Below are 24,129 nucleotides of genomic sequence, written 5' to 3' on the forward strand. Positions count from 1 at the left end.
TTATTAGATACTAGTTGTTCTAGTCTCAGATTAATTACAGCATTGTACAGGGTTGCATGTATGGGTTCAGTTGTATATTCGTTTAGGGTCCAATTAATAAGAGATAGATTTAGGTCACCAAGAAAGATAAGAGAAAATAGAACACAACATTCAAAATATTTTGTGCGAAATACATATATTGAGCTAGCTCAAAGTTATCAAACAGTAATAATTTTCAAATTTGAACAAATATTTATCAAATTTTAAAAAGCAAAAAAGAAAAGAATGTAATAAGCTTTCTAGCTAGTCTGCCCCAATTATCCTGGATGAAACATGGGAGAAGTCCACACATAGGCAATGGATCCCAAGAGATGTACCTGATGGTTGACCATATCCTGAATTTTTCCAAGGCTACTAGAATAAATTATGGAATTTCTTATTATGAAAACATAAAGTGCATATATAACATGAAATGCTTTATTACTAGAAGTGGGGAAAAAAGACAAAAAGCCTTTACAATCAAGTAGACGTTGTAATATTATGTTTGGAGAACATTGTAGATATTTTTAGAAGAATATGTAGGCAAAAAAAATTCTGAACGATAAGGCAGAAGTTTCTATCAGCAGCTCTTTTTCTTATGCAAGATTTTGATACGAAACAGTGAAGCCAATTAGGTTTAGTCGTTAAGGCATCAGGGAAGAAACTGGGAGACTGTGAGCTCAAGCTCCACCTTAGCCATAAAAGCTAGTAACCTCTCAGCTTAACCCACCACATAAAGTCATTATTGTGGGGAAAATAGAAAAGTTGGATATGTTCTCTGGTGTTGGAAGAAATATCCATCTGGTTCAATTCCACTGAGTTGCCAAAGAGAGTGAGACTCCACACAAGGCTTGCAAAAAATATCAGCTTTTATTTATGGCCATAGCAAAAGCTGGGTGACAAAACTATATCCAAAACATACAAATAAAATGCACATAAGGAATAGCCACACTTCTGTGAGAGTGGCTCAAAGTATTATATACATTTTACACTGATAGAAACAAAGTTTACCTAATCAGAGACAAAGGTTCGTTACCAACTTGATCTTTAAAGCCTTCTTTGTTCAGGTCCCTATCTCTGTCCACCTTATCTATGGAGCATTCCTATAGCCTTGTGTAGGGGCAGTCCCCTCCCCACTTTGGCCAAGTTGTTTATTCAGCAAAATGCTTTCAGGATTCAGAATTTATGAGGCAGGAAAACTCCCTACTCTGGTTCCTTTATCTATGGAGCCTGATATTCCTGGGTAACAATTTCTTCTATATTTTCAAGGATGTGCCTAGCTTTGAAGCGAAGAATAGAAGTGAGACACAGCAGTGAGATAACAAACTTTGCACTAATGCCAACCAATATTAAGGTTACAATTTATTAAGCTAGAATTAGTTCCTAACAACTAATTTCTGGCAGAATACAATAATATAAGCAGAAGCAGAGCTTAATTCCTAATAAATGATATGTCATATCAGAAGCAAACAGCAAATATTGGTTTAATCAGTAACAATTATATAGTAGCATAAGCAATTCATAATAAAAGCAAATAGCCAATATTGATTCATATAATCCTTCAATGCAATGAAAGGGCTTTGGGCAATTCCTATTGTGGCTGAGGGCTAATCCTACCTGTGTTAGATCTTGTGTGAGGATATTTGCTTATGAATAGAGCTAGCTATCTCTTAAATGCTGATGTTGTGGATTTAATAAGACAAACACAACTTTTAGATTAATCAGAGACAAATTTTATATATTGCACAATAGGTTCAAGGCTCTGTACATGAAGCGTTGAACAAAGACAGAAACTAGGTACAATGGTTTTATACCCTTCTAGACAAAGGATTCTGTTAACTCAGCAATTCATATGGTCATATACATTTATCATTTTTAATTGACATTTCCTAATTACAGAGTTTGCAGAACAGTTATAATAATTCTTCTAAAAAGTTACTGAAGCATATTTTTCAAATTATCTCTTGTTGAAACAACAAAGGGGACATCTCTGTTACTCTGACCTTCAAGGTGTAAATCACGTAGACTGTTCTTATCTGTGACAACTGAGAGGCCTTGAAGTAAGCATCCTACTGGAAAGGAATGTCCCTGCCTGTGTTCTGAATATAATTGCAAGTAATTTCTCTCTTACAGTATTAAGAACAAAAAGGGCCCTTCAGTGACTATCTAGCTGGATCTGTGTTTACTGTATTTATTATTTTATTTTTATTTGTTACCTGTTCCACCATACTGACATCTGCTGAGGGCTATTAAGAAAGGTGGGGGCTGCTTTCCAAGAGCATGTTTCTCCGGGAAATATAACATTCTGCCTTTTTAATATTTCTCAAAATATTTCATTCTTCTAGAAGAGGGGTGAGGTGCTAACTTTCTACAATGGTTTGAGTTATTTGTAAAAATGAAAGTGGAATACAAATAAATAAAAATACATTTTTTAAGCCATCATGTTACTAATCTGAAAAATTTCAGGTGATAATAAAATTCCTCAAGTATGATGTTTTAAAGAGACATGGGAAAGGGGAAGAAATGTTGCCATTGCGTAAGTAGTTATAGGTGAAAACCTATCCTATTTCCGATTTTTCCCACAGCTACCAAAAATAGATTTGCCTCTCCAAAAAGGACATATTAAAAGGGCATCAAAGTAACTTCTACGGAAGCTCGTTTGCAAGGGAAGCATGCGCATTTATTAAAAAATGTGTTGGGAGATTCATTCGGCCCAACTCGGTGTTCCTTCTTATTTTCCACGCCGCTGTGTCACTGGTTTTATTTTCTTGCTCGCTTTCAACTCCACCCGATCTTGATTGGTTCTGCGGGCGACGAAGTTTTCTCAAGTCCGGGTCTTTCCTCATTTTTTTTTTTTTTGGGTACTTCCATTGGCTGCCTCTACTCCGTCTCCTGGCTCCTCCTTTCAGCTATCCACCTTCCGACGCCATGTATCGCTCGCTACCTCTTTTCCGCCGTTTTTATTGTGTGGCCCTCGCTGTCGAGTCTCAGTTCCGAAGCGTTCGTCCGCAGAGGTGTTTCTACAATCAGCCCCAGCAACGAGGAATGGTGAGCGCGTGATTACTTGTGTCGGGGAAGGGGGACGGAATAAATGCTGGAAGGTGACCTTGGATAGTCTCCGGGTGCCCTGGCTGCTAATGTTAGGGGAGGAAAAGAGGGAAGACAACGTGGGTAGAGGGTGACTTGGACTCCTCCTTGACGAGGTTAATACTGCAGAAAAGGATGAGGAAATGACGCCATCAAGTTGAACGCCTCCGAAGTACACATGGTGGAAAGCCTTTATTGTTGAAGTGGTTTCTAAAATACGAATGTGTGTCATACCACTCGATGCAAAATCAAAATCATGAACTTACAAAGTTCATGCCATTCTTATCAATATACTAATGCTAAAAAAAATCCTTGTGACTCTGCTGTTGCTCCTTTAATCAAAGAAAATGTATATGATGTCTTTCAGAAACAAACTTCAGAGGTATGACTTATTTATACATGCCGTTTAGATGGCCTCCCATCTCAAACTAATGACTCTGGGTAGTGGGGGTATTTTTTAATACACTTCATTCACATCTGTTTGGAGATAAATTCTGCCAAAGTCTTCCAGGAAATTCTTGATTTGTTTTCTTGATAGCTTTATCTTCCAACGAGTGAGAGATGTACTATTAACCAGTAGGGAGCTCTTTGAATAAAATGAAACAAGGGCATTATGTTTGTGTAAAGCTGACATTTTAAGGGAAATTAAATCTTCAAGAACTTTGGTGTTAGGTTTCCCAAGATAAAAGAAGCAAGTAGGTTGAAACCAGGCTAGTCTACTACCTATTATTCTTATGATTCTTGATGAACGCATCTTTTCTTTTATGTACACTGAGAGCATATGCACCAAGACAAATTCCTTGTGTGTCCAATCACACTTGGCCAATAAAAAATTCTATTCTATTCTACTCTATTCTGTTCTACCTGTGGGACAAGACAATAATGCTGTTTTTAAAAAAGTAACTCCACTGCATTGCCTGGATGAGAAGATTTTATTTCTGTACAGTATAATAACTTCTATTTGATATATAGAAATTATTGAAATTCTATCATAATTATCTTGAGTAGTTTGCAATAAATTCAGCCATCAGAGACCTGCATCTTTATTTATTTAAAATATTTATATAGGTGCTGCTTATTGGTGTATTGGCTGTTTGTGTTCTAGTTTTTGCTGAGAGAAACTGACCCTTGGAGAGTTGGTGAAATACCAAATAACTTGCAAGAGAGCAGTTGTTCTTGTTCTGAAAAAAGAGGGAGAAGGGAAATTGCAAATACTAAGCTTGGAAGGATTTTAGAACAGGTCAGAAATATATTGATTTCTAAGATAGCATTATGTAGATATATTTTGATACAACTTTTAACAGATTACCCATAACATATTGATTAGCAAACTAATGTAATGAATATATAACTGACTCAAAAATTATTCTGAGTGTTTATCAGTAGTTTTCAACAAATTGAAGAGAAATATCAATTAGAAAGCTGCAGTATTTGTGGCTGTAACATTTTCATTAATTATTTAGATGCAGTGTTTATCAAATTTGTAAATATGTTAAAATTGAGTAGAATATATCTTTGAAAAATGTATAACATTTAAAAACCTTGACATATTTGTAAAATGCATTGTAAAGAAGAAAATAAAATTTAAAGAGATGCATGCAAAATTCTTCCAACTAAACTGAAATTTTGCATTATCATTGGAAAAACAGATGCAGTGCAAACTGTTGATTATCATCTATAAAACTATATGCTTTAGCCATTGGATACCTTTGAGACTGTCTTTCTTACTATTTCTGCCTAATCAGTAAGATACAGTACTGTTGGACATACCACGCTCCAGCTATTGTCAGTTTTTGCAATCTAGAAGATCTTTTTTTGTAGCTGTGCTATTCTGTGGAAAAGTATCTCCCTAAAGTTCTAATAGCCTAAACCTCATTGGACTTTCATAAAGTTGTGGAATCAACACTTTTTGCAAGCCCTTTATTTTTCTTGATAGTCTATTCTGGTGGTTTAATACTTTTTAGTATCCTTAATATATGATTATGTAATATTTTGTTATTGGTATTTTTAATGATTGTTTTAAATTTTGTATGTATTGTGAGCTATCTAAAGTTATGTCAGTGATTGAAATGGTATTCAGATGAGGAGGGAGGGGATACTTGCCAATTGTGCTTAATTTCAAGATAAAAGATCTTGAAATATTAATTTATTTATATAGTGGCTTATGGACAAATGCAGATTTTTGGTACTTCAGTAAAAGTATTTTACTTTTCCAAATCATGAGCAGCAGTTCTACATTTATTGCTCTGAAGTGCAGATGTGAAATACGGATTTAAGTTCTACAGAGTCAGATTCTAACTGAAGTGGAATCATTAACTGGAGGTAGAGAGAAGAACCTGAGTTCCCTTTCACTTGCTGTGTTCCAGAAAAAGTTTTATTAAATATTCGGAAAAGATTGCCATTTTTCTAAAAACTTGCATAAAACTTTTCGCTTCCAATTCTGTGATTTCAAGTCAGTCCTTTTTCTGATGCTTTTACTGATCGGCTTTTTCTGGTTCTCCTGTAATTTTAAGGTATGTCCCTGACAAGTACCCGGTTTTCTTGGAATAGATATATATAAAGTATATGTTATGTATATAGCGCTGTAACGCATAATAGTAGATTCTCCATTCAGTATTAATTCAGAGAAATTACACACGATAAAATAAAAGGCTGGAAAACTTGTAAAATGTGTAATCTTTATTAGAACATATAATAATAGGATTGGAATGGAATGGACCTTGGATGCCTTCTACTCCAACTCCCTGATCGTGGCAGGTGATCCTATACCAATCTGGACTTTCTTTGGGCTTGATGGGATGGATACACATGATCATAGAAAAAGAATAAAAAAATAAAATAATTGAGTTGGAAGGGACCCCAGAGCTTCTTCAGTCCAGCGCCCCCCAAGCAGGAGACCACATACCTTTTCAGACAAACAGCTGTCCAATCTCTTCTTAAAAACTTCTGGTGATGGAATACCCACAATTTCAATGGATAAGGTATTCCACTGGTTAATTGTTCTCACTGTCAGGAAATTTCTTCTTAGTTCTAGGTTCCTTTTTTTCCTTGATTAGTTTTCATCCATTGCTTCTTGCATTGCTTTCAAGTGCTTTGAAGAATAGGTTGATGCTGTCTTCTTTGTGGCACCCCCTCAGATATTGGAAGGCTGTTATCATGTTACCCCTATTCCTTCTTTTCAATAGACTAGATCAGTGATCCCCAGCCTTTGCGGCTTAGTGGCCTAGCGGAGTAGGGAGAAAGGGAAACGTGTCGCACAAGTTTATATTAACCCATATGTACTCAAGAAGGATTTTCTTGGTTTTATGCATTCCTGTAGAGCTTGTTGTTGCGATTTGTTTGTGCTTATCTAAATAGTATTCTTCTCTTGTGGGAAGTAGGATTGTTACTTAGTGTGAGCACTAAGTGTGACTAGTTTTACAATAGAAGTGTATTTCTAATTTGCCATCAGTGCCTCTGCTGATGGAATATACAGGAAGGGTAGCTTGTTATTTTCTTCTTCCCTTATTAATTTTATTCCTTCGAATATGTTGTTTATCTTTTGTGTGTATTCTATAGTTCAGAGGTCACTAACCTTTCAGACCTCAGGGACCACTAAATTCATAATTTTAAATTCCACAGACCACTAATATGATCTGCCTAATGACCGGCTGGATGGGCGTGGCTAGGTGGTCATGTGGCTGGGTGGGCGTGGTCAACTTGATGTCACTCATGTCGAGGAGTGCCTCTCTGGCCTCTACTCACCCCTCCCCTCCCAGCCACTCCTCGCCTTCTCGCCCAGGCTCCTTTGGACCCGAACAGGAAGCAGTTGTTGAAGCTAAGCAGCCACCACAAGAAAGAGTTGGCAAAACAGCTCAGTTCAAATTGGATCTGCTTGAGCAGAAGCACCTCACTGAGGACTATGAACATAGGCTTTCCAAGCAGAGGGAAGACCTGCAGGAGTGTAAGGCTGGGTACTGGCGCCTGGAGGCTCAGTGGGCTGAGATGGTCAGCCAATTCCAGGCCATGATGCAGTCCCACTGGAACAAGGCCCTCCAGCTCTTCGCCACCAGCGGCACTTCCCTCTAGCCTTTGCCCAAAACCCCGCACCAGGAGGCTGAGGCAGGCCCCAAGTTAGAATTTCTGCCCCCCTCTGACCAGCACAAAAAGTCCCTGAAGGGGAAGACTCTCTGCAGCAACACAAATGTTCATTACATGTATTCAGCCTAGGGGCTGTAGTTTGAGGACTCCTGATTTAGTGCAATATAAAAAATACAAATAATTTTTCTGCGGACCACCAAAATTTTCTTGTGGACCACCAGAAATTGGTTTGGTTTTCTTCTATGAAACAATAAGAAGTGCAGTAATTAGAATCTGATAATTTCTAATTACAATCAGAGACTTTTCAAATTAGCTTTTAAGAAGGCAAATGAATACTATAACATATGGGGGCAATTTTATTATTGGATAGAAAATGAATGTGGACAAAAAGTGGTATAAAACTAAAATTTGAAGGAAAATATTTTATTAGGAGATGTTAAATTGAAATGTAAAAGTTTATATATATATATATATATATATATATATATATATATATATATATATATATATATATAAATAAAATGATGGTAAGCGTTTAAATATGATGACACAAAAAATTTGTACCCAGATGACACACTGATCAATGAATGATGTAATGTTTGTTATAAAAATAAAAAATAAAAAACTAAAAAAAGGCAAATGAATCTATTTGCCCTTTTTTGATGCAGAATTGGATATTCAAAGTCTGTATGGCATAATCATCCCAAACAAACATGCACTTTAATCTCCATCCTTGCTAACATACATGTCACAGAGGAGGATACAGTTTTTAAAGCTGTTTTTAATAACAAAGCAACAAAGGAATGTCTTAAATCTAGGTAATATTTATTTTGACTGAATTACTTCCTATATTCTATTACTTTTACCTCAAAATTAATCTGCATGTTATAACTGAGCAAAACAAAATCTTGCTTGGTTTTGTAATATACTTGTGTATTGCAATATATTATCTGACACAAAAATATTCTTGATTTATATGTGTTTAATTAATTACATAATTATGTAATTATAAAACAATGTAATAGCAAAACAAAGTAATTTATAATTAGTTTTACAAAACAATTTAAAAAGCAACTGTGTTTATTCTTAACCTTCTGTCCTACTTTAATGATATGGTGCAATCCTGTATGGTGGCCAGTTGATTATTTAAAAGTAAATGTATAACTGGTTGAGAAAAAAATGCTTAAACTCTGACCTGTGATTTGGAAATAAGTCATCAAGAAAGCGTATGCATTTGGAAAGTTTTGTACACTATTTTGTAACCTTGAATTATTTTAAAGTTGCTCTTAGCAGGATTCTGGAATTTTCTTTAGGATTAACTTCAGATGCAATTACAGTGGTACCTTGGTACTCGTCTTTAATTAGTTCTAGGAAGCATGATGAATACTAAAAAATGATGAGTACCAACAAATCACATGACTTTTCACATGACCCTTTGTTTCAGGTAGGACTTCTCTATGTCTCTTTTCCTATGTCAGCGACTTTCCAGCATGGCCGACTTCTTGTTCATTCTCTGCAGCCGTCCCCCTTTTCCTATCACAGCAAATTGACTACCAAACAAATGATGAGTACCAGGACAACATTTCCACATCAAAATATGTCGACTACCAAATTCAACGAGTTTTGAAGCAGTCGAAGTACCGAGGTACCACGAGAGTCCTCAATTTACAACCATTTGTTCAGGGACCATTCAAAATTAAAACTGCACTGAAAAATAATGTTGTACAACTAACAGTCCGTGCACTTATAATCGTGACAGCATTCCCATAAGTTACATGATTAAAAATTTGAGTGGTTGGCAACGGACTTGTATTTTTGACTATTGCAGCATTCTAGGGTCACCATTTATGACCTTCCCATCCAACTGCTAATAAGCAAACTCAATGGGGGAAGCAGATTCACAATGACTGCATGGTTTATTTATTAACTGCAGAGATTCACTTAACTATGCTAAAAGCCAGAAAACCAGGCATGACTCACTTAACTGTCTGCTTGTCAGCTGAAATTCTGTTGGCCTGGCCAACATTAATTAGTAGTATATAATTAGCAGTCTGGTGATTGTCCAGAATCTTGAATTATCCATGACTTTGAAAACATATATTTTTGTTATATCTTCTGTATACCTGAGGGATCTCCTTTTTTGCAAAAATCTCTACTTATCCAACCCAGTTAAGAAGAATAGCATGTTGCAGATCCCGTCAGCCAAAGAATGTAAGCTGGCGGGGACCAAAAGGCAAACTTCTTTTGCTGTGGTCCCTACTATATGGAATATCCTCCCTTCAGAGATTAGAATGGCCCCAACTCTTTTAGCCTTTTGCAAGGTGTTAAAGTTTCCTTATATTCCCCTGCATGGGGTGCTTGCTGAATGTCCCAAGCGTCCCATTTTTTTATTGTATTACTAACAGCCAAAACTTCTTGCTCTTGTGTGTCTTGAATTGGAAGTTTTTAATGTTTTTACTAGTTTTACTGTTTTTATTGTTTAATTTCTTTTTTTTAAATTGACTGTAATATATTTAATGAACTCTAAGCCATCCAAAGTCATTGACTGAGATGGGCAGCCATAAACTGAATGAATGAATGAATAATGATTTTTGGCAATTCTCCTTAATGTCAGGAGTGATCTGAAATTTGTCTTTGAATTTGTTTTTTTCTGTAGTGGTTAAAACATAGTATGCAAAGTAAAAAAACTACAATTTGTTACAGCTCTTCTTTCATCTGGAAACACTGAACACTATAGAGCAGGAGTCCCCAACCTGTGACCCATGGACCCCTACTGGGCTGCGGGTTAATTGCCACTGGGCCGCATGAGTGGCCAGCCGATTAGCAAGCCTTTGCTCAAGTGTCTTGGACACTCGCAGCCCCTTGTGCAAGCCTCATGGCGGGCGCTCGCGGCCCCACTCATGCTCGCATTGCCCAGGCACTTGCGGCCCCACTTGCATAAGACTCCTTGCAGGCGCTCGCAGCCCCACTTGAGCGAGCGTTGCTACAAACATCGCAGGTGTTCGTGCAAGTGCATGCATGCGCACATGTGCTTGCCCCTCCCACAAAATCATGCCTCTTTCCTCCCTCTTCCTCCCCCCACTCCAATCCACCAACCCGAAAAGGTTGGGGAACTCTGCTGTAGAGGATAGCTGTGGGGATTCTTGCTATTGATTAATTAATTACATGCGATCAAGTTAATGCTGATTCTTAGGAACCATATAGATATCTTTTCTTCAGAATAATCTGTCTCCAACCTGGTCCTTCACATCTTCTAATGGTCATTGCTGTAAATGAGCCTATCCACCTTGATGTTAGTTGTTATCTTTTTCCCCCCAGCATTATGGACTTCTTCAAATAGTATATTTGATGTAATATATACAGAGTGGGATAATTTGAACCTAGTGATTTGTGTCTCAAATAAAAACTTTGAATTGCTTTGTTTGATAATCAATGAAGGAAAATATTTGTAGCTCAGGGTTAAAATGCTGGGTCCTTGATGCTCTCTGAGCTTGGTTGTTTTCATGGGAATATTTCAGAGCTCTGATGATGTTACCTAGTTTGGGTTGTTGGAAGAAATTTTCCTGGTTTGTTCCCCAGCTGGGAAGCAGTCACTGATGCTGAGAAGGAATTGACGCAAAAGCAAGCTGCCAGAAATCAGGGTTCTTTAATTCAGGAAGCCAAGAAAAGTAGTGACACAGCTTGAGCTTTCCTGGCTTGCACGCAGATTGAAATGATAAATCTATGGGTTTTTATACTTGTTTTCCCTTTGAAGCGTGTGTAGCTTGATGGGATTTTTATGTGTGTGTTTTATTAAGATGTTTGTTTGAGTTTTGCCTTTCTGCCTTAATGGATTAATCCTATCTCTGCATCTTTGTCTTTCCTATCCTGGGGTTTAATCCTGTCAGGGAAGAGGAAAAGAGGAGTTCTTGGTGAGTTATTTTTAGCTTTTTAGGTTTTAAGTATTTTCAGGACCTGCTTTGTTATTTCTAGTGAAAGTTTTTAGCTGTCTGCCTGGTTTTCCTATCTACTTGGTATTCTTAGGGGGAGGGTTTTTAGGAAGAGGGCAACACGCCCAAATCCCTTCTTTTCTGAAGGTAGAAAAGTTGGTTTTATTCTCTGCACTGTTTTGTGGGTTTCTGGCACTGTCATTCTGGGGTATACTTCCCTCAGGGTAATGGAACGTCTGCAAATAAACAACCAAGCTCAGAAAGCCCGAACGACATCCCCCTTTGATAATTCTTTTTTTTCCTTGCCTATCCTTTGTATTCTCAGTAATGTTATCTCATGTCAAAAGTATTAGTGTTCTTTCTATCATTGCTTCTTCAAAGTCCAACTTTCAAAGCCAATTTTTGTTTCCGTAGAGTGTTGCCTGTATGACACCACCTGTTGGAGGTATAGCATCTCCAATATCTTCATTGTTACTCTGACAAATGTCAATTCCATGTCAAGTGGTTTGATTTCAGAAAAGTTCCCTGCTCGACCATCACAGATTTTGATAAAATTTTGTGTGAACATGCACTCATGTCCCCAGTGGCCATTGGTAAAGTGTTATGTGTGCCGATACAATACTTGCAGAGATATAGTCATTTGTGTGACCCTATACCGCAGCCTTCTACAGTATGACTCTGAGGTTCCAGCAACTTTGAGACATAATGTCTCAAGCAATTTTTTGTTTTTGTTTTTTTGACAAGTTTTATTAATTTTTTCTTTTTCATACATGTTATATGAACTGAGTATTGACCGGGTCACACCTTTTACAACTTATAACATAATTATATATTGATTTTTATAATCTATTCCAATCTTCTTTTTTGTTTTTTCCAAATACAATTTACATATTTCATTTTCTGCCATGATATTCTTTTTCCTCTATTTTTAACCTCATCTTAATCTCTTTTTATACATAATATATGAACAATATCACCATCCGCCCTTTAAATCCTGATTTCTTCGCGTTACTTCAATTATTTATCTTATTTGTCCATTTATAAAATATATTTCTTATAATCCCCATCACATTTTTTGGTTATAAACAATAAACTTCATCTTATTAAATGTTTACATTGAAACCCTTTAACTTAATTGATCTTCCACATCGTATCTTATCTCTTCTTAATACATAATAAGCAATATCACTATCTGCCCTTAATTCCTAATTTCTATTATAGCATCAATTAATTATTTTGTCTTATCATTTACAACATATTATTTCAAAATCCCCATCACACTTTTTTTTACATTGCTATTTTGTAACTTAATTTCAATTATTTTCATAATTAAACCTAATTACCACTTCATATTTCATCTGCTGTTCCATTTTACAATACACAGTATATATATTTACTTTTTGCATTCACAATTACTAATATAAATATAGTTCCCTTAGATCTACTAATATATACCTTATTTCCCTTCCTCCTTCCACTATTCTTCCCCTTTTAACTATTTTCTCTTGGTCTCTCCAGAATTCCATTTTTTAATAATTTTCTCCCTTCATCCCGTTTTCTTATCTTCTTCGTTTTTATTTTTATATTTATTGTATCTTTTCTCCTGAATCCTTTCTCTGGCTTTTGAGTCCATCACTTGCTTAATTCCCCCCCTGCTGTTACCTAATCTTTTCCCATTTCCTTCTCTTCCCTTAAATTGCTTTTTTTTTTGGGAAAATATTCCCCTTTATCCATTTTTTTTTTGCCACTGTAAATCCCAGTGTAATCATCTAACTTTTTGCCTTCAATTCTTTCTTCAACATTGTTTTCTTGATTCACATTTATGTTCTCTTTTTCCTGTTTTATATGCTCTAGCAAAATTTCTGACTTTTTATTGCCCTTTATTGCTTCAAGTACATTTTTAAGCATCTCAATTAATTCCTCACACATCCATATTGTCAGTTTAAAAAATTATTGGTATTTCAACTTATATTAATTAAGATTTAGGTCCATATAGTCTCTTTTTTCTTTTCAGCTAATATCCAGTACAAATGTTTGTCCAATCCACTCCAATTTAATGCTTTATTATTGTCCACCTCCTTTAGAAGTCAAGACCAAGCAGTTTAAGACAAAACAAATACTCCTTAAAATTTCTCACAGCTTTTATCGTAATCAAGGTCACTAATGATTTCCCTGAATTTTAAGGTCAATCGTGCTTTCTTTCCACCAGCAGATGTCTCTCTCCAATCCACAATTCTCAAAACAACAAAATATCCAGTTTACATAAGTACTTTAAATCCACAAAGAAAATACTTTCTCTCAAATTGCTTTTCCTTTTATTGTTTTTAATTATCCCAATTCAGTTTTAAACCAATTGTTAAATGTGAGAAATAAAGAAATTAGGGTTATTCCTGTAAAACAATATAGCCTAAGTTACTCCATTTTAAAATCATGTTAAGGCCTTATTTTACTCTGTATAACCTGAGTATATAATTTAGCTGACAGTTTAAGGAGTGTGAGAACAGGATGTGTGGTTCCTGTGTTTTTAGAGGAAGTTGTGTTCTTGAGATGTCCAGGTCGGCTTGACCTCGTTAAGAAAGGGAAGTGCGTATATGCTGATATTACTTGTTATGCTGATATACACGTGTAAGCAATATTTTTAAGTAGGGTATTTTTATATACTGGAATTATGGGGACTTTCCATAATGGGAATATCATGTGTTCATGTATTATATAAAGTCTGAAATTGTACTCAAGGGACATGCTTGTATCCTGTAAGATGTAACCTGAAAATTGTATAAAAGACGGCGAGAAAGGATGGTAATTGCTCCCTCACTTTGGGGGGGACCTTTGCAAAGAAATAATTAAATAAACTATATTCTTGTCTTATCTCACAACTCTCTGTCAATTATTTTCTGGGTACAGGCATTTCCTGTGTATCACATTAAATTTCCTTTTTTGGGCTTTAATATTTTGTCCTCCTCTTTGTTCTTCCTTCAAACTTTAAAACTGTCAAAATTATTTCAAATCTTCATTAAAAAATACTTTTCCTCATGTTTCCTTTCCTTTTATTAGTTTTAATTTCTCCAAATCCAATTTTAGATCCAAATATAAAGTTTTCTTTTCTGGGCTTTGGTACTTTGACTTCATCTTTATTCTTCTCCCTCCACCAAAATTTCCAAGTGCCAATTAGCTGCTCATTTCTTTGCCATAAAGTTTTTTTTTATTTGAAAAAAAATTCCTTCTTTACCCGTGATTTGGCCAATCATTCACCCAGTATCAGTAATCCATCCAAACGCCGTTCCTGCACAAAATCTTACTCCGGTTTTCCCAGCTTCAAAGCGGTTGTTTTCAATGGCCACTGCCCCTGCTGCCGGATCGAAGAGCTGCCTCCAACCTTCCGAGGAACTTGCCTGTTCCTCTTGGTCGTCCGAGGCGCTTCTCCTTCTTCACCGTCCCTACAAGATGGTTCCGGTCTGAAGACCTCCCGACAGCGGCTTGTTTGGCTGGATTTTTGCTGGGCTCATTGAAGCCTGCTAATTTCCAGCCAGTCTCGCCGTGACACTTCCAGTTTCTCCTCCGGCAATATTTTTTTGAGTGAAATAAAACTTGGCCATCTTGTACAACTTTTTCTGCTCTATTAAACAAAATAATAAAAACATTCTCATGAGCGATCTCCATCTAGATAATTTGGAGCAAAGTTGGCTGAAAATAGTGCTGCTCGAAAAAAAGGTTAAAGTTTGGCTTTTTATATCTCTGGAAGGAAAGTTATGATAAACATGAAACTTTGTGCGTAATAACGTAGCAGCACAAGGTTTTCGAATATAAAATTTCATTCTCCTACTGCTTTCCAATAGTTTACAAATTGAGTGTAAAGTTGAGGTTTTTGTAAAACCACCAAAAATAGGATATTTTCAGTCTGCTTTTACAAAAAAAGTGTGCTTCCAGCACCTTCAGTTACATCGTCAGGTCGACAGTATCAATTCCCAGAAGGAACACTAAAGAACGTGGTGTGTAAATTCAATAATAAGTAAGCAATCATTGGAATTCGGCAGTTCATATGAATAGTATGAACTTCGACTTGGAAACCTATAAAATGCCCACTTTAGGCTTGGAACCTAGGATAAGCTGCCCAATTGTCAGCTTGGGAACCGGACAGATACCCACACAAGACTTTGGAACCTTGAGGAAGAACCCAAACTACAGGCTTGGGATCCTGAACCAAGAAACCCACCTGTGGCTGGTATTGCACGGTTATCAGATGTGCCCCTTATGGTGATAGGGTTGCTGATTCAAGTGCCTGAACTGGTAGTGACAATATCACCATGCAATATAATAGTAGTAATGATGTCTATATAAAACAAACAAGGCAAAACAATAATAGAATGCATGTGACATTGCCATAGCAACGTCCTCAATTTTGTCCTAATTTTAGGGCTTTATACATCAGCGATGAAAAACCAACCCTACTTTTTCAGGGGTTTGAAACATGCTCTTTCTAATGAGAATAATTTAACAGAGTTTCCAGAAGTTTTTTTTTTTTGTAAAAGCAGGCTGAAAATACCCTATTTTTGGTGTTTTTGCAAAAATTTCAACTTTATACTCAATTTGTAAACTATTGGAAAGCAGTAGGAGAATGAAATTTTATATTTGAAAACCTTGTGTTGCTAAGTTATTACGCACAAAGTTTCACATTTCTCATACTTTTCCTTCCAGAGATATAAAAAGCCAAACTGACAAGTCCCTTTAAAGACTATTTTTACATGATACGGTCAATACCATATTGTGGAAAGTGGCTGACTTCTTTCATTTGGATGTGCTTGATGCCAACCTTATTTTTCATTCTGTTTCTCTTTATTGATTCATAATATTTGAATTCTTTTAATTGGGACACACATTTTTATACATGCCAGTTTAAAAACGAGTATTTATTTGTATCTTTAAGTGTTCTTTTTTGAACACTTCATTCATTTGATTTGGCTTTTTTCTTTTTAGGCTAGTCAGTCATCGTTTAGAGTTGAATATGATACTTTTGGTGAACTCAATGTTCCAAATGACAAGTATTATGGTGCACAGACTGTGAGATCTACAATGAATTTTAAGATTGGTGGTGCAACGGAACGGATGCCAGTAAGTTATTCAAACCTGAATTTATTCTCTGAATAAAACTTAGAGTTAGTATAGATACGTTTACTCTGAGTTAAGGATTTAAAAAGTAGGTTTTCTAATTATGTCTGCTCCTCATAAATAAGCAAGTAAGTGAGAAAGTAGGCCAGTGTGCTGTTACCCTTCCTAATCCTTAAATATGAATTAGTTAATACATATATAGATCAATGCTAGCTTCTAAGATACATTCGTTATCTTTGTATTTTAGAATGTTCCACAATTGATTTTATTCCTAATAGCTGAAAAGTAGTTAACAAGCAATTTCCAAAAGTGATTAGAAAAGGAAATATGCAAACTTAGTGTTCTTTTAAAGACCTCAATAGTGGTTTCAGCAAGATCACTATACTATTGTTTCCACTGTCTGGATCCCATTTGTGGGTGATCTGAAATGCTCTTCTTATACAGAAAGGAATTATGAAGAGCTGAGTTACTTGCTAGTTCTTTATTCCACCATTGTTGTTGACTACTCTCCAGTTTGCCTTTTCTTCTAGGAAGTCACTAATTATTTTGATTTATATGAAAAAATTCTCATATAATAGCAATATTCATTGATAATTTATGTTGACCTAGCTATTAAATAGTGTTATTATATAAACATGTTGTGAATAAAATAGAAAGTACTTTTAGCAAAACAAGAGCGTTGGCTTTATATAGAAGATAACATCTAAATAAGATAGTTTCCAATTAGATAGTTTTCTATGTTTTGTATGTATTATTTTATATGTGAAATTTTACATTTTTCTTGAAAATCTTAGGTTCAAGTAATAAGAGCTTTTGGTATCTTAAAACGAGCAGCTGCTGAAGTAAACCAGGATTATGGCCTTGAAGCTAAAATTGCTAACGCCATTATAAGTGCAGCAACTGAGGTAAGATATAACATGTATGTATGACATCCTGAAATATTGTATTTAATTTTGATATATAGATGATTATTTTTTTGCATAAAGTGAGGTATTTGAAAAGTAATTTCCATTCAGTTAGGTGTTAATATATCTAATTCTCTTAACCTGTTCAAAGATGCTAAAGATAATAAACAGGGTAAAAGATTAAAATTGAAGAAGCCAATAATGTATTTTCTTAGCAAATTCTTTGTGGTGATTTGATAAACTAATTGAGGATCTGCTCTTCTGAAATATTTGATTGCATTTTTAAAAATTTAGTTGGATCGGTAAACTTTGTGTGGAAGGACCTTCAAGGTGCTAACCAATCCCAAAGTTGCATGTTTCTCTGTGAGTTCCAAGTGAGTTTTCAGATCTAGGTCTTCAACATTTTCTGAAGGCTGGGACAGTGGAGATCCACCTCACCTCTGAGGGTAGAGAGTTCCAAATTCTTCATACTGTCCAATTTAAATGTACTTCTTTTAAACTTGAGCTTCCTGTGCCTTGTTGATTTCTTTCTTGCAGGCTAAATGTATGCAGGGTACCTAATGCCTGTTCCTTATATATTTAGTCCTTAGCTTTACAACCATTCAGTCAGCAATTGTTCCAAGTTATGGTGGAACTGAAAATATGTAGTTTTGATTAGTCCTCAAAGTTGTGGCCCTCATACATGATTACTGTTTAACAGCCTGGCTTGCAATTATGATGTAATGCACCATTTTGAACCTTTCCTGCTGGCTTCCTACAAGCAAAGTCAATGGATAAACCAGCTGTGAAGGTTACACGTTGTCCCAGTAAGTCACTCCCACTGCTTTTTCTCCCAAGGAGTCCACTATGGAGTTTCAGGTCCCAGGGATCTCATATTCTGCAGCATTTCTACCTGCCTGCATTCTGTATTCATACCCACCTGCAGCAACCCTTTCACAGTCTCCAACTGTCCTCTTGAGGCTGCTGCTAACCCACCTGAGGCTGCTGCGAGTCCTCCCATGGCTCCTATCAACCCTCCCATGCTTCCTTCTGCTCCATGGTACACATACACACTCCGTTGCTTTGCTGGGACTCCCCCTTCTTCCTGCTTAATGACTCCCATATCCTATGGTTACAATGGTAACGGACTGCTGGGATTACTGTTGCTAAGCAATGTGGTCATGTGATGTTGCACTTTATGACAATATCACTTAGCAATGGTGATTATGGTCCCAATTGCTATTGTAATTCAAGGACTATATGTAAATTTTAAATTACAGGCCTCCTATTATCCTGCATTTTTTTTGTTAGGATATGTTTGTTTTTATTACATTGAATTTATTTGTTTATGGTTGGCCTGTTTCTTGTTGATTTCTATTTGCTTGCAATTTCAAACAATACGTTTTTCCTTGATGTATATTATATAGGAACACAAATAATAAAGTGTATGTTTTATAGGTATCTGAAGGTAAATTAAATGATCACTTTCCTTTGGTGGTGTGGCAGACTGGATCTGGAACTCAGACTAACATGAATGTTAATGAAGTCATCAGCAACAGAGCTATTGAGATACTAGGTGGTAAACTGGGGAGCAAGGACCCAGTGCATCCCAATGATCACGTTAATAAAAGCCAGGTCAATATATTCTTCCTTTTATTTTTCCTTTTTCTACATTAGCAAATTTAACAGATTTAACAGAAATATCTGTAAGTCGATCACAGTATTTATTAAATAGATGTTGCTTAGCTGGGCATAAAATATTCAGTGTGCCTCAACATGTGTGTGCATGTGTAAACTTCATTGTATGGCTTGCTGCATTTCTTCAATAAATTATGTTTATTGTTGCATAAAAACAATTATTGCTGGGATTTCATTGACTGAGAACTAATTTCCTGGTACAAAATATATAACTTTTATATCTGTGGAGATTCTCAGTCATCCAGGTCATGGTTGTCCCAAAGGTGCTTTTTTCAAGAGGCAACTGGATTTTGTTTGAAGACATTTTGCTTCTTATCCAAGAAGCTTCTTGAATGAGAAGTGAAATGTCTACAAAGAAAAACAAGGATTTCCTGCTGCCTCTTGAAAATGCACCTTTTGGTACCTGTCTGGAATGCTGCATATTGTGTGTAAGTTTGAGTTATTATTAATGTTTTGAATGGCATCGTACATGACAGTACCTGGAAAGGTGGAAGGTTTTCCTAATTTTTTTCAACATCTAGTTCAACATGTGTTATTAAGGACCCCGTTTTTAATTGAACTTAGGGATAGATGATCAATAATATTAAAATCAGCAACATAGTTTTGTAGAATAGCTTTACTATTGCATCATTATCCTGCCACCATGTCTCTCAACCACCCTCAAATGCTTAGTCTTTTTCTGAAGCCTATTTCTTAATTTAGCTGAAGCTCATGAAAGAAATATTCAGATAATAATTTGATGTTTTTTTAATGTTAAAAGAGCTCAAATGATACATTTCCCACTGCAATGCATATTGCCGCAGCATTGGAAGTTCATGAAGTGCTGTTACCAGGGCTACAGAAGCTCCATGATGCCCTTGATGCCAAGTCAAAGGAATTTTCTAAAATTATTAAAATTGGACGTACTCATACACAGGATGCAGTTCCTCTTACCCTTGGCCAGGTACAAATCATTTTACAGTTTCATACAATGAAAAAAATACTAATTTCATGTGAGGAACATTTGTCACATGAAAAATATGCTATGAAATTTGCAATATTTCTTTTTATTTTTCTCAAGGAATTCAGTGCTTATGTGCAACAAGTTAAATATAGTATCATAAGAATCAAATCAGTCATGCCAAGAGTCTATGAACTGGCAGCTGGTGGCACTGCAGTTGGCACAGGACTGAATACAAGAATTGGTTTTGCTGAGAAGGTTGCATCTAAAATAGCTGCACTTACAAGTAAGAAAAGACATTTAAAGTAATCTTGATGTAACCTTTAACTTGCTAGAATAAAAATGGGGGGTGGGGAATGGAAAATAAGAAGAAAATGAACCTGCTGTCTAATATCTTTTTGTTTTCATTCGCTAAATTTTGTAAATTGGCATATTGTAGAAGTAGTAAATATTATCAATATTTATAGCAGCTTAATTGCTAGAAATATGTCATAGTCCATTCTCACTCAAATTCAGGAAGCCAGTTGGAGAAAACGCCACCTTCATGTGTGAAAAGGAAGTTTTCTTCTACAGGAAGCAGAAGGTACAAATCATCATCATCATTTTAGCCATTGTCTATCCAGTGCAGAATGAAGGCTTCTTCTGCATGTTTCCAACCAATACGGTTCTTAGCTGTCTTTTGCCAATTGGGCCCACAATACTTGCTGATGTTGTTGATTCATCTTGTTTTTAGGTCTCTTTTTATCAAGTGGGATGCATTTTATGATTTCCTTGGTGCACCTGCCATGAGTTCTTCTTGCTATGTGACCAGCCTATTTCCATTTCTATGCTTTTATTCTCTTGATGATATCTATACTTTTGTTCATTCTCTAATCCATGTGCAGGTCTTTTTCTCTTGTCTTATAATGCCGAGCATATATATTTCTACAACTCTTTGCACCACTCACAGCTTTTGTATTGATTGTGAGGTTAGTATCAGAACCAAAGGGTTTAATTATATCATTATATTTAAATATAATATATAAAATATAATTAACAAACATTGGTAGTTCTACAGGTAGTCCTTGACTTACAACCACAATTGAGCCCAACATTTCTGTTGTTAAGTGAGACATTTATTTAAGTGGATTTTATCTCATTTTACAATCTTTCTTACCACAGTTGCTAAATGAATCACTGCAGTTTTAAGTTAGTAACATGGTTGTTAAATAAATTTGGCTTCCTCATAGACTTTGTCTATAAGACTTTGACTATGTCAAAAGGACATAAAAATTTATTATCTGACCCCAGGACACTGTAGCCATCATAAATATGAATACAGTCATCCAACAGTGATGGCAAATCAAGAATGAACTTATGTGTGCTGAGGTGCAATTAATACATTGCCACAAAAAGAGGCGGGGTGGCCACAGAATTGCAGCGGCACAGCGCAGACTGCATTTTCTGTAGCAGCAACATAGCAAGATACTCTGGCCAGCTGCACTAGATCGAGTGGATAAGTAAAAACCAGGGTGCGGGGGGGGGGAGGAGCCGATCAGGAGCATGGTAGGGAAGCCAAGCAGGCACCACGGTAGTCAGGTGAGCAAGGTAGCAGCCATGGATGACAGCAGTACTCCCAGCCCAGGAGCGCTAGTGGAGAAGCTCGCTGGGATCAGGGCCTAAATATGTAATATTGTGAAATAGATAATAGTAACAATCTGTTTTTTTGTGCACGGTCATTTATGCTCTCATCACCTCCGTACTGGACTATTGCAGTTCACTGGTATGTGCATCTGTCCTTAAAGACAACCGAGAAGTTGCTGAAGGTTCACCTTTAAGCAGCTCGGATAATGATGGGCACATATAGATTTGTCCATCTAATACTTCAACTCTAGAATATTCCCAAATACTGATGTCAAACAGTTTGGTCTCTAGATCTTTATTCACTTTTTTCTGTTGTTTAGCCTCTGAGATAACAATCACCAGTTCCTTTAGCATCTTGGAAAGTATTCCATCCAGCCCAGGAGATTTGAAATCATTCAAAACATCTAGATGTTCTCTTACCAATTCTTTACCTATTTTGATCTGTAACTTTTGTCAGCTTGGGTCACTTTTTATTTTGCAAAAGGCAGATGCAAGGCAAGAGTTAATCAATTTGCCTTTCTCCCTGTGCCTTCATTATTTTGCCATCTTCTCAAATCAGTATGGCAACTGTTTACTTGACTTTTCTTTTGCTCTGCCTTTACCCAAAGAACCTGTTGTTTTTGGCATTCATAATAAGATCTCATTGTTTCAAATTTGGATTATTTTCCAATATTCTACTTTTGTTATATGCCCTCTTTCAATTTTAAAAAAACATCATTTTTGTTTATCAGAGAGTTCTTGCTGCAGTCAGCCTGGTCTCATGGGATATCTCTGATTTCTCCTGTTTTTGTACTGATTATGCTTGAATCTTAATTATTTCTTACATTATCTATTAAATCCACTCTGTCCCTCTCTGGGGGAAATGTGAAAAATAATAAACAAAGCAAACAAACAAATCATTGAAATCTTTAGTATTGCCATTGTTAACATGAGCTGCTTCTTCTCCTAGTATATAATCCTTTCCTTCTTACTACTTCCTTCTTTGTGTAGGATTTATTGTCTTTGGATTTCTGTAGTTATAGATGATTATCTCCTTTAGATGTAGTCTAAAGCCGTCCAGATGACTTTAGTAACCTGTATTCCAAGGCATTCTTCCTACTCTTTGTGATATGCAACCCATCACTTGCTAGAAGTTTTTCTTATAGATAATTAACATCATTGTTCAGGAATCCAAGATTTCTCAATGATATCCCTTGGACCAATAGTTCACCTCCAGACTCCTCCATTTCTCAGACCATGACCATCAGTTGGACATATGGATAAAAATACTACCTGCTCTGAATTGTTTTGCCTGCCTTCTTAGTTTCTTGTAGACTCAACTTTTCTGGAGGCAGTATTATTTGTTCAAGTATAAAACTGAAGAAAGAGATTGTAGATAGTAAATTTGATTAATTGCTCAGTCTCTACATCATGTCATGAATCTGTACACTTGGAGGACAACATACTTTCTTTGATTGTTATGTCTTGCCTGTAGACCATAACTGTGAGCAGCAAGTCACTCATCATCACGACATGTTTTTCTTCTGTGGGGTAATTATTGTTTTATTTCCTTGTGACAGTATCAGTTTAACCTTCTTTCTTTCCTTTTCCTGGAATTCTGGATAAAAATCTATTTACAGAAGTCTGTGAATCTTCTTCCAGGTGGCATGCCTAACAGGTCCACTGATACCCTATCTTCTGGTTCTCTTCATTCTATCAGTCTACTAGTCTTCAATACTCCTATTTTCTATGCAAACTCTATTGTTTTTAAAAATATCCTTCTGCCTTGCTCAGAAGGCGCTCTTCATCATTCTTATTATAAGTCTCAGTCTGTCAAACTGAGCCTCCACTCCCTCCACTTTTATTCCAGCAACATAATGAATTTGCACTTCGTTCATGTGTAATTAGAGTCCCACCAGCCAGGAAAATAAACATGGTGCATAACTTGCCTCTCTGGCCATGACTCTTGAGTCTCTAAGAATTGGGCAGATTCAAGCAATTTCTTCCTTTGTACACATGTAACAAGCCCTTTTATAACCAGTAGATCCCTCATTTGAGGTTTAAGAGCCAACTACCCTTTGTTATCAAGGGCACCCTCAAATTCTGCTCTTCAGTATTATTTTTCTTGTGGCCATCATGTCAAGAAACTCTGAACTTAATTAACTTTGTTCTGATTTTCAAGGAGGGCCAATTAATCTCAAAAATAAATATGGCCTTGGATTTACTGTAGCAATTTTGTCATTCAGACCTATTTTATTCCTCCAAAGAACAAACAAACAAAAAAAAAACCCACCCCATATTCATATATGCATTATTTGCCACATCTGCTTATTTGCTTTATCCAGATCCCTATGGGACAGAGATCCAGTGTTCATCTTGATCTGCTTGGAGAAGGGATAATTGCTTATTCATTCAGCAGTCTGCCAGATTAGAAAGTAATCTCAGTGAACACAGTTAAAGAAATGGCTCTGTCAGCCACATTTTGCCAAAAAAAAAAAAAAGCATATTTTGGAATAGGTGGGGGGGGGGAGTCACTGAGTTTGATGTTTATCTTCCGTGAGTATTAAAAAACTAATTTGTTCACATCTGTAGAAACTAGCTGGGAACCAGTTGGGTTAATTACGATGCATTATTCTTTCAAGACCCTAAGATGAAAATCAGAAATTTTACATTTATCAATGAATTCCTGCTCTGTTTAAACAAAGGAGATCAGCTAGATCTGCTCAGGGCCAGTAACATCCTGGCTTCCTGTCAAGTTTTAGTTTTGTTATTTAAGGAATTTTCA

At 36.1% G+C, this 24,129-nt stretch overlaps 1 protein-coding gene across 3 annotated transcripts in view; it reads left to right on the plus strand.

The window, feature by feature from the left end:
• The first annotated feature begins 2,300 nt into the window (after positions 1-2,300).
• Positions 2,301-24,129, plus strand: part of FH (fumarate hydratase) — a 30,480-nt gene continuing 8,651 nt past the window's right edge. The window contains exons 1-7 of one of the 3 annotated variants that reach the window (XM_034416338.3): positions 2,926-3,066; positions 8,630-8,830; positions 16,089-16,223; positions 17,015-17,125; positions 18,563-18,739; positions 19,563-19,745; positions 19,863-20,028. In XM_034416338.3, coding sequence (XP_034272229.1) covers positions 16,185-16,223; positions 17,015-17,125; positions 18,563-18,739; positions 19,563-19,745; positions 19,863-20,028 — 676 coding nt within the window. In that variant the 5' untranslated portion in view covers positions 2,926-3,066; positions 8,630-8,830; positions 16,089-16,184. Of the gene's footprint in view, positions 3,067-7,853; positions 8,004-8,629; positions 8,831-16,088; positions 16,224-17,014; positions 17,126-18,562; positions 18,740-19,562; positions 19,746-19,862; positions 20,029-24,129 lie in introns of those variants that run through there. The other 2 variants (XM_087894033.1, XM_034416337.3) reach the window with 2 other exon arrangements.

This window comes from Pantherophis guttatus, chromosome 4, assembly GCF_059756535.1.
Source record: "Pantherophis guttatus breed Tessera chromosome 4, ASM5975653v1, whole genome shotgun sequence".
NCBI lineage: Eukaryota > Metazoa > Chordata > Lepidosauria > Squamata > Colubridae > Pantherophis > Pantherophis guttatus.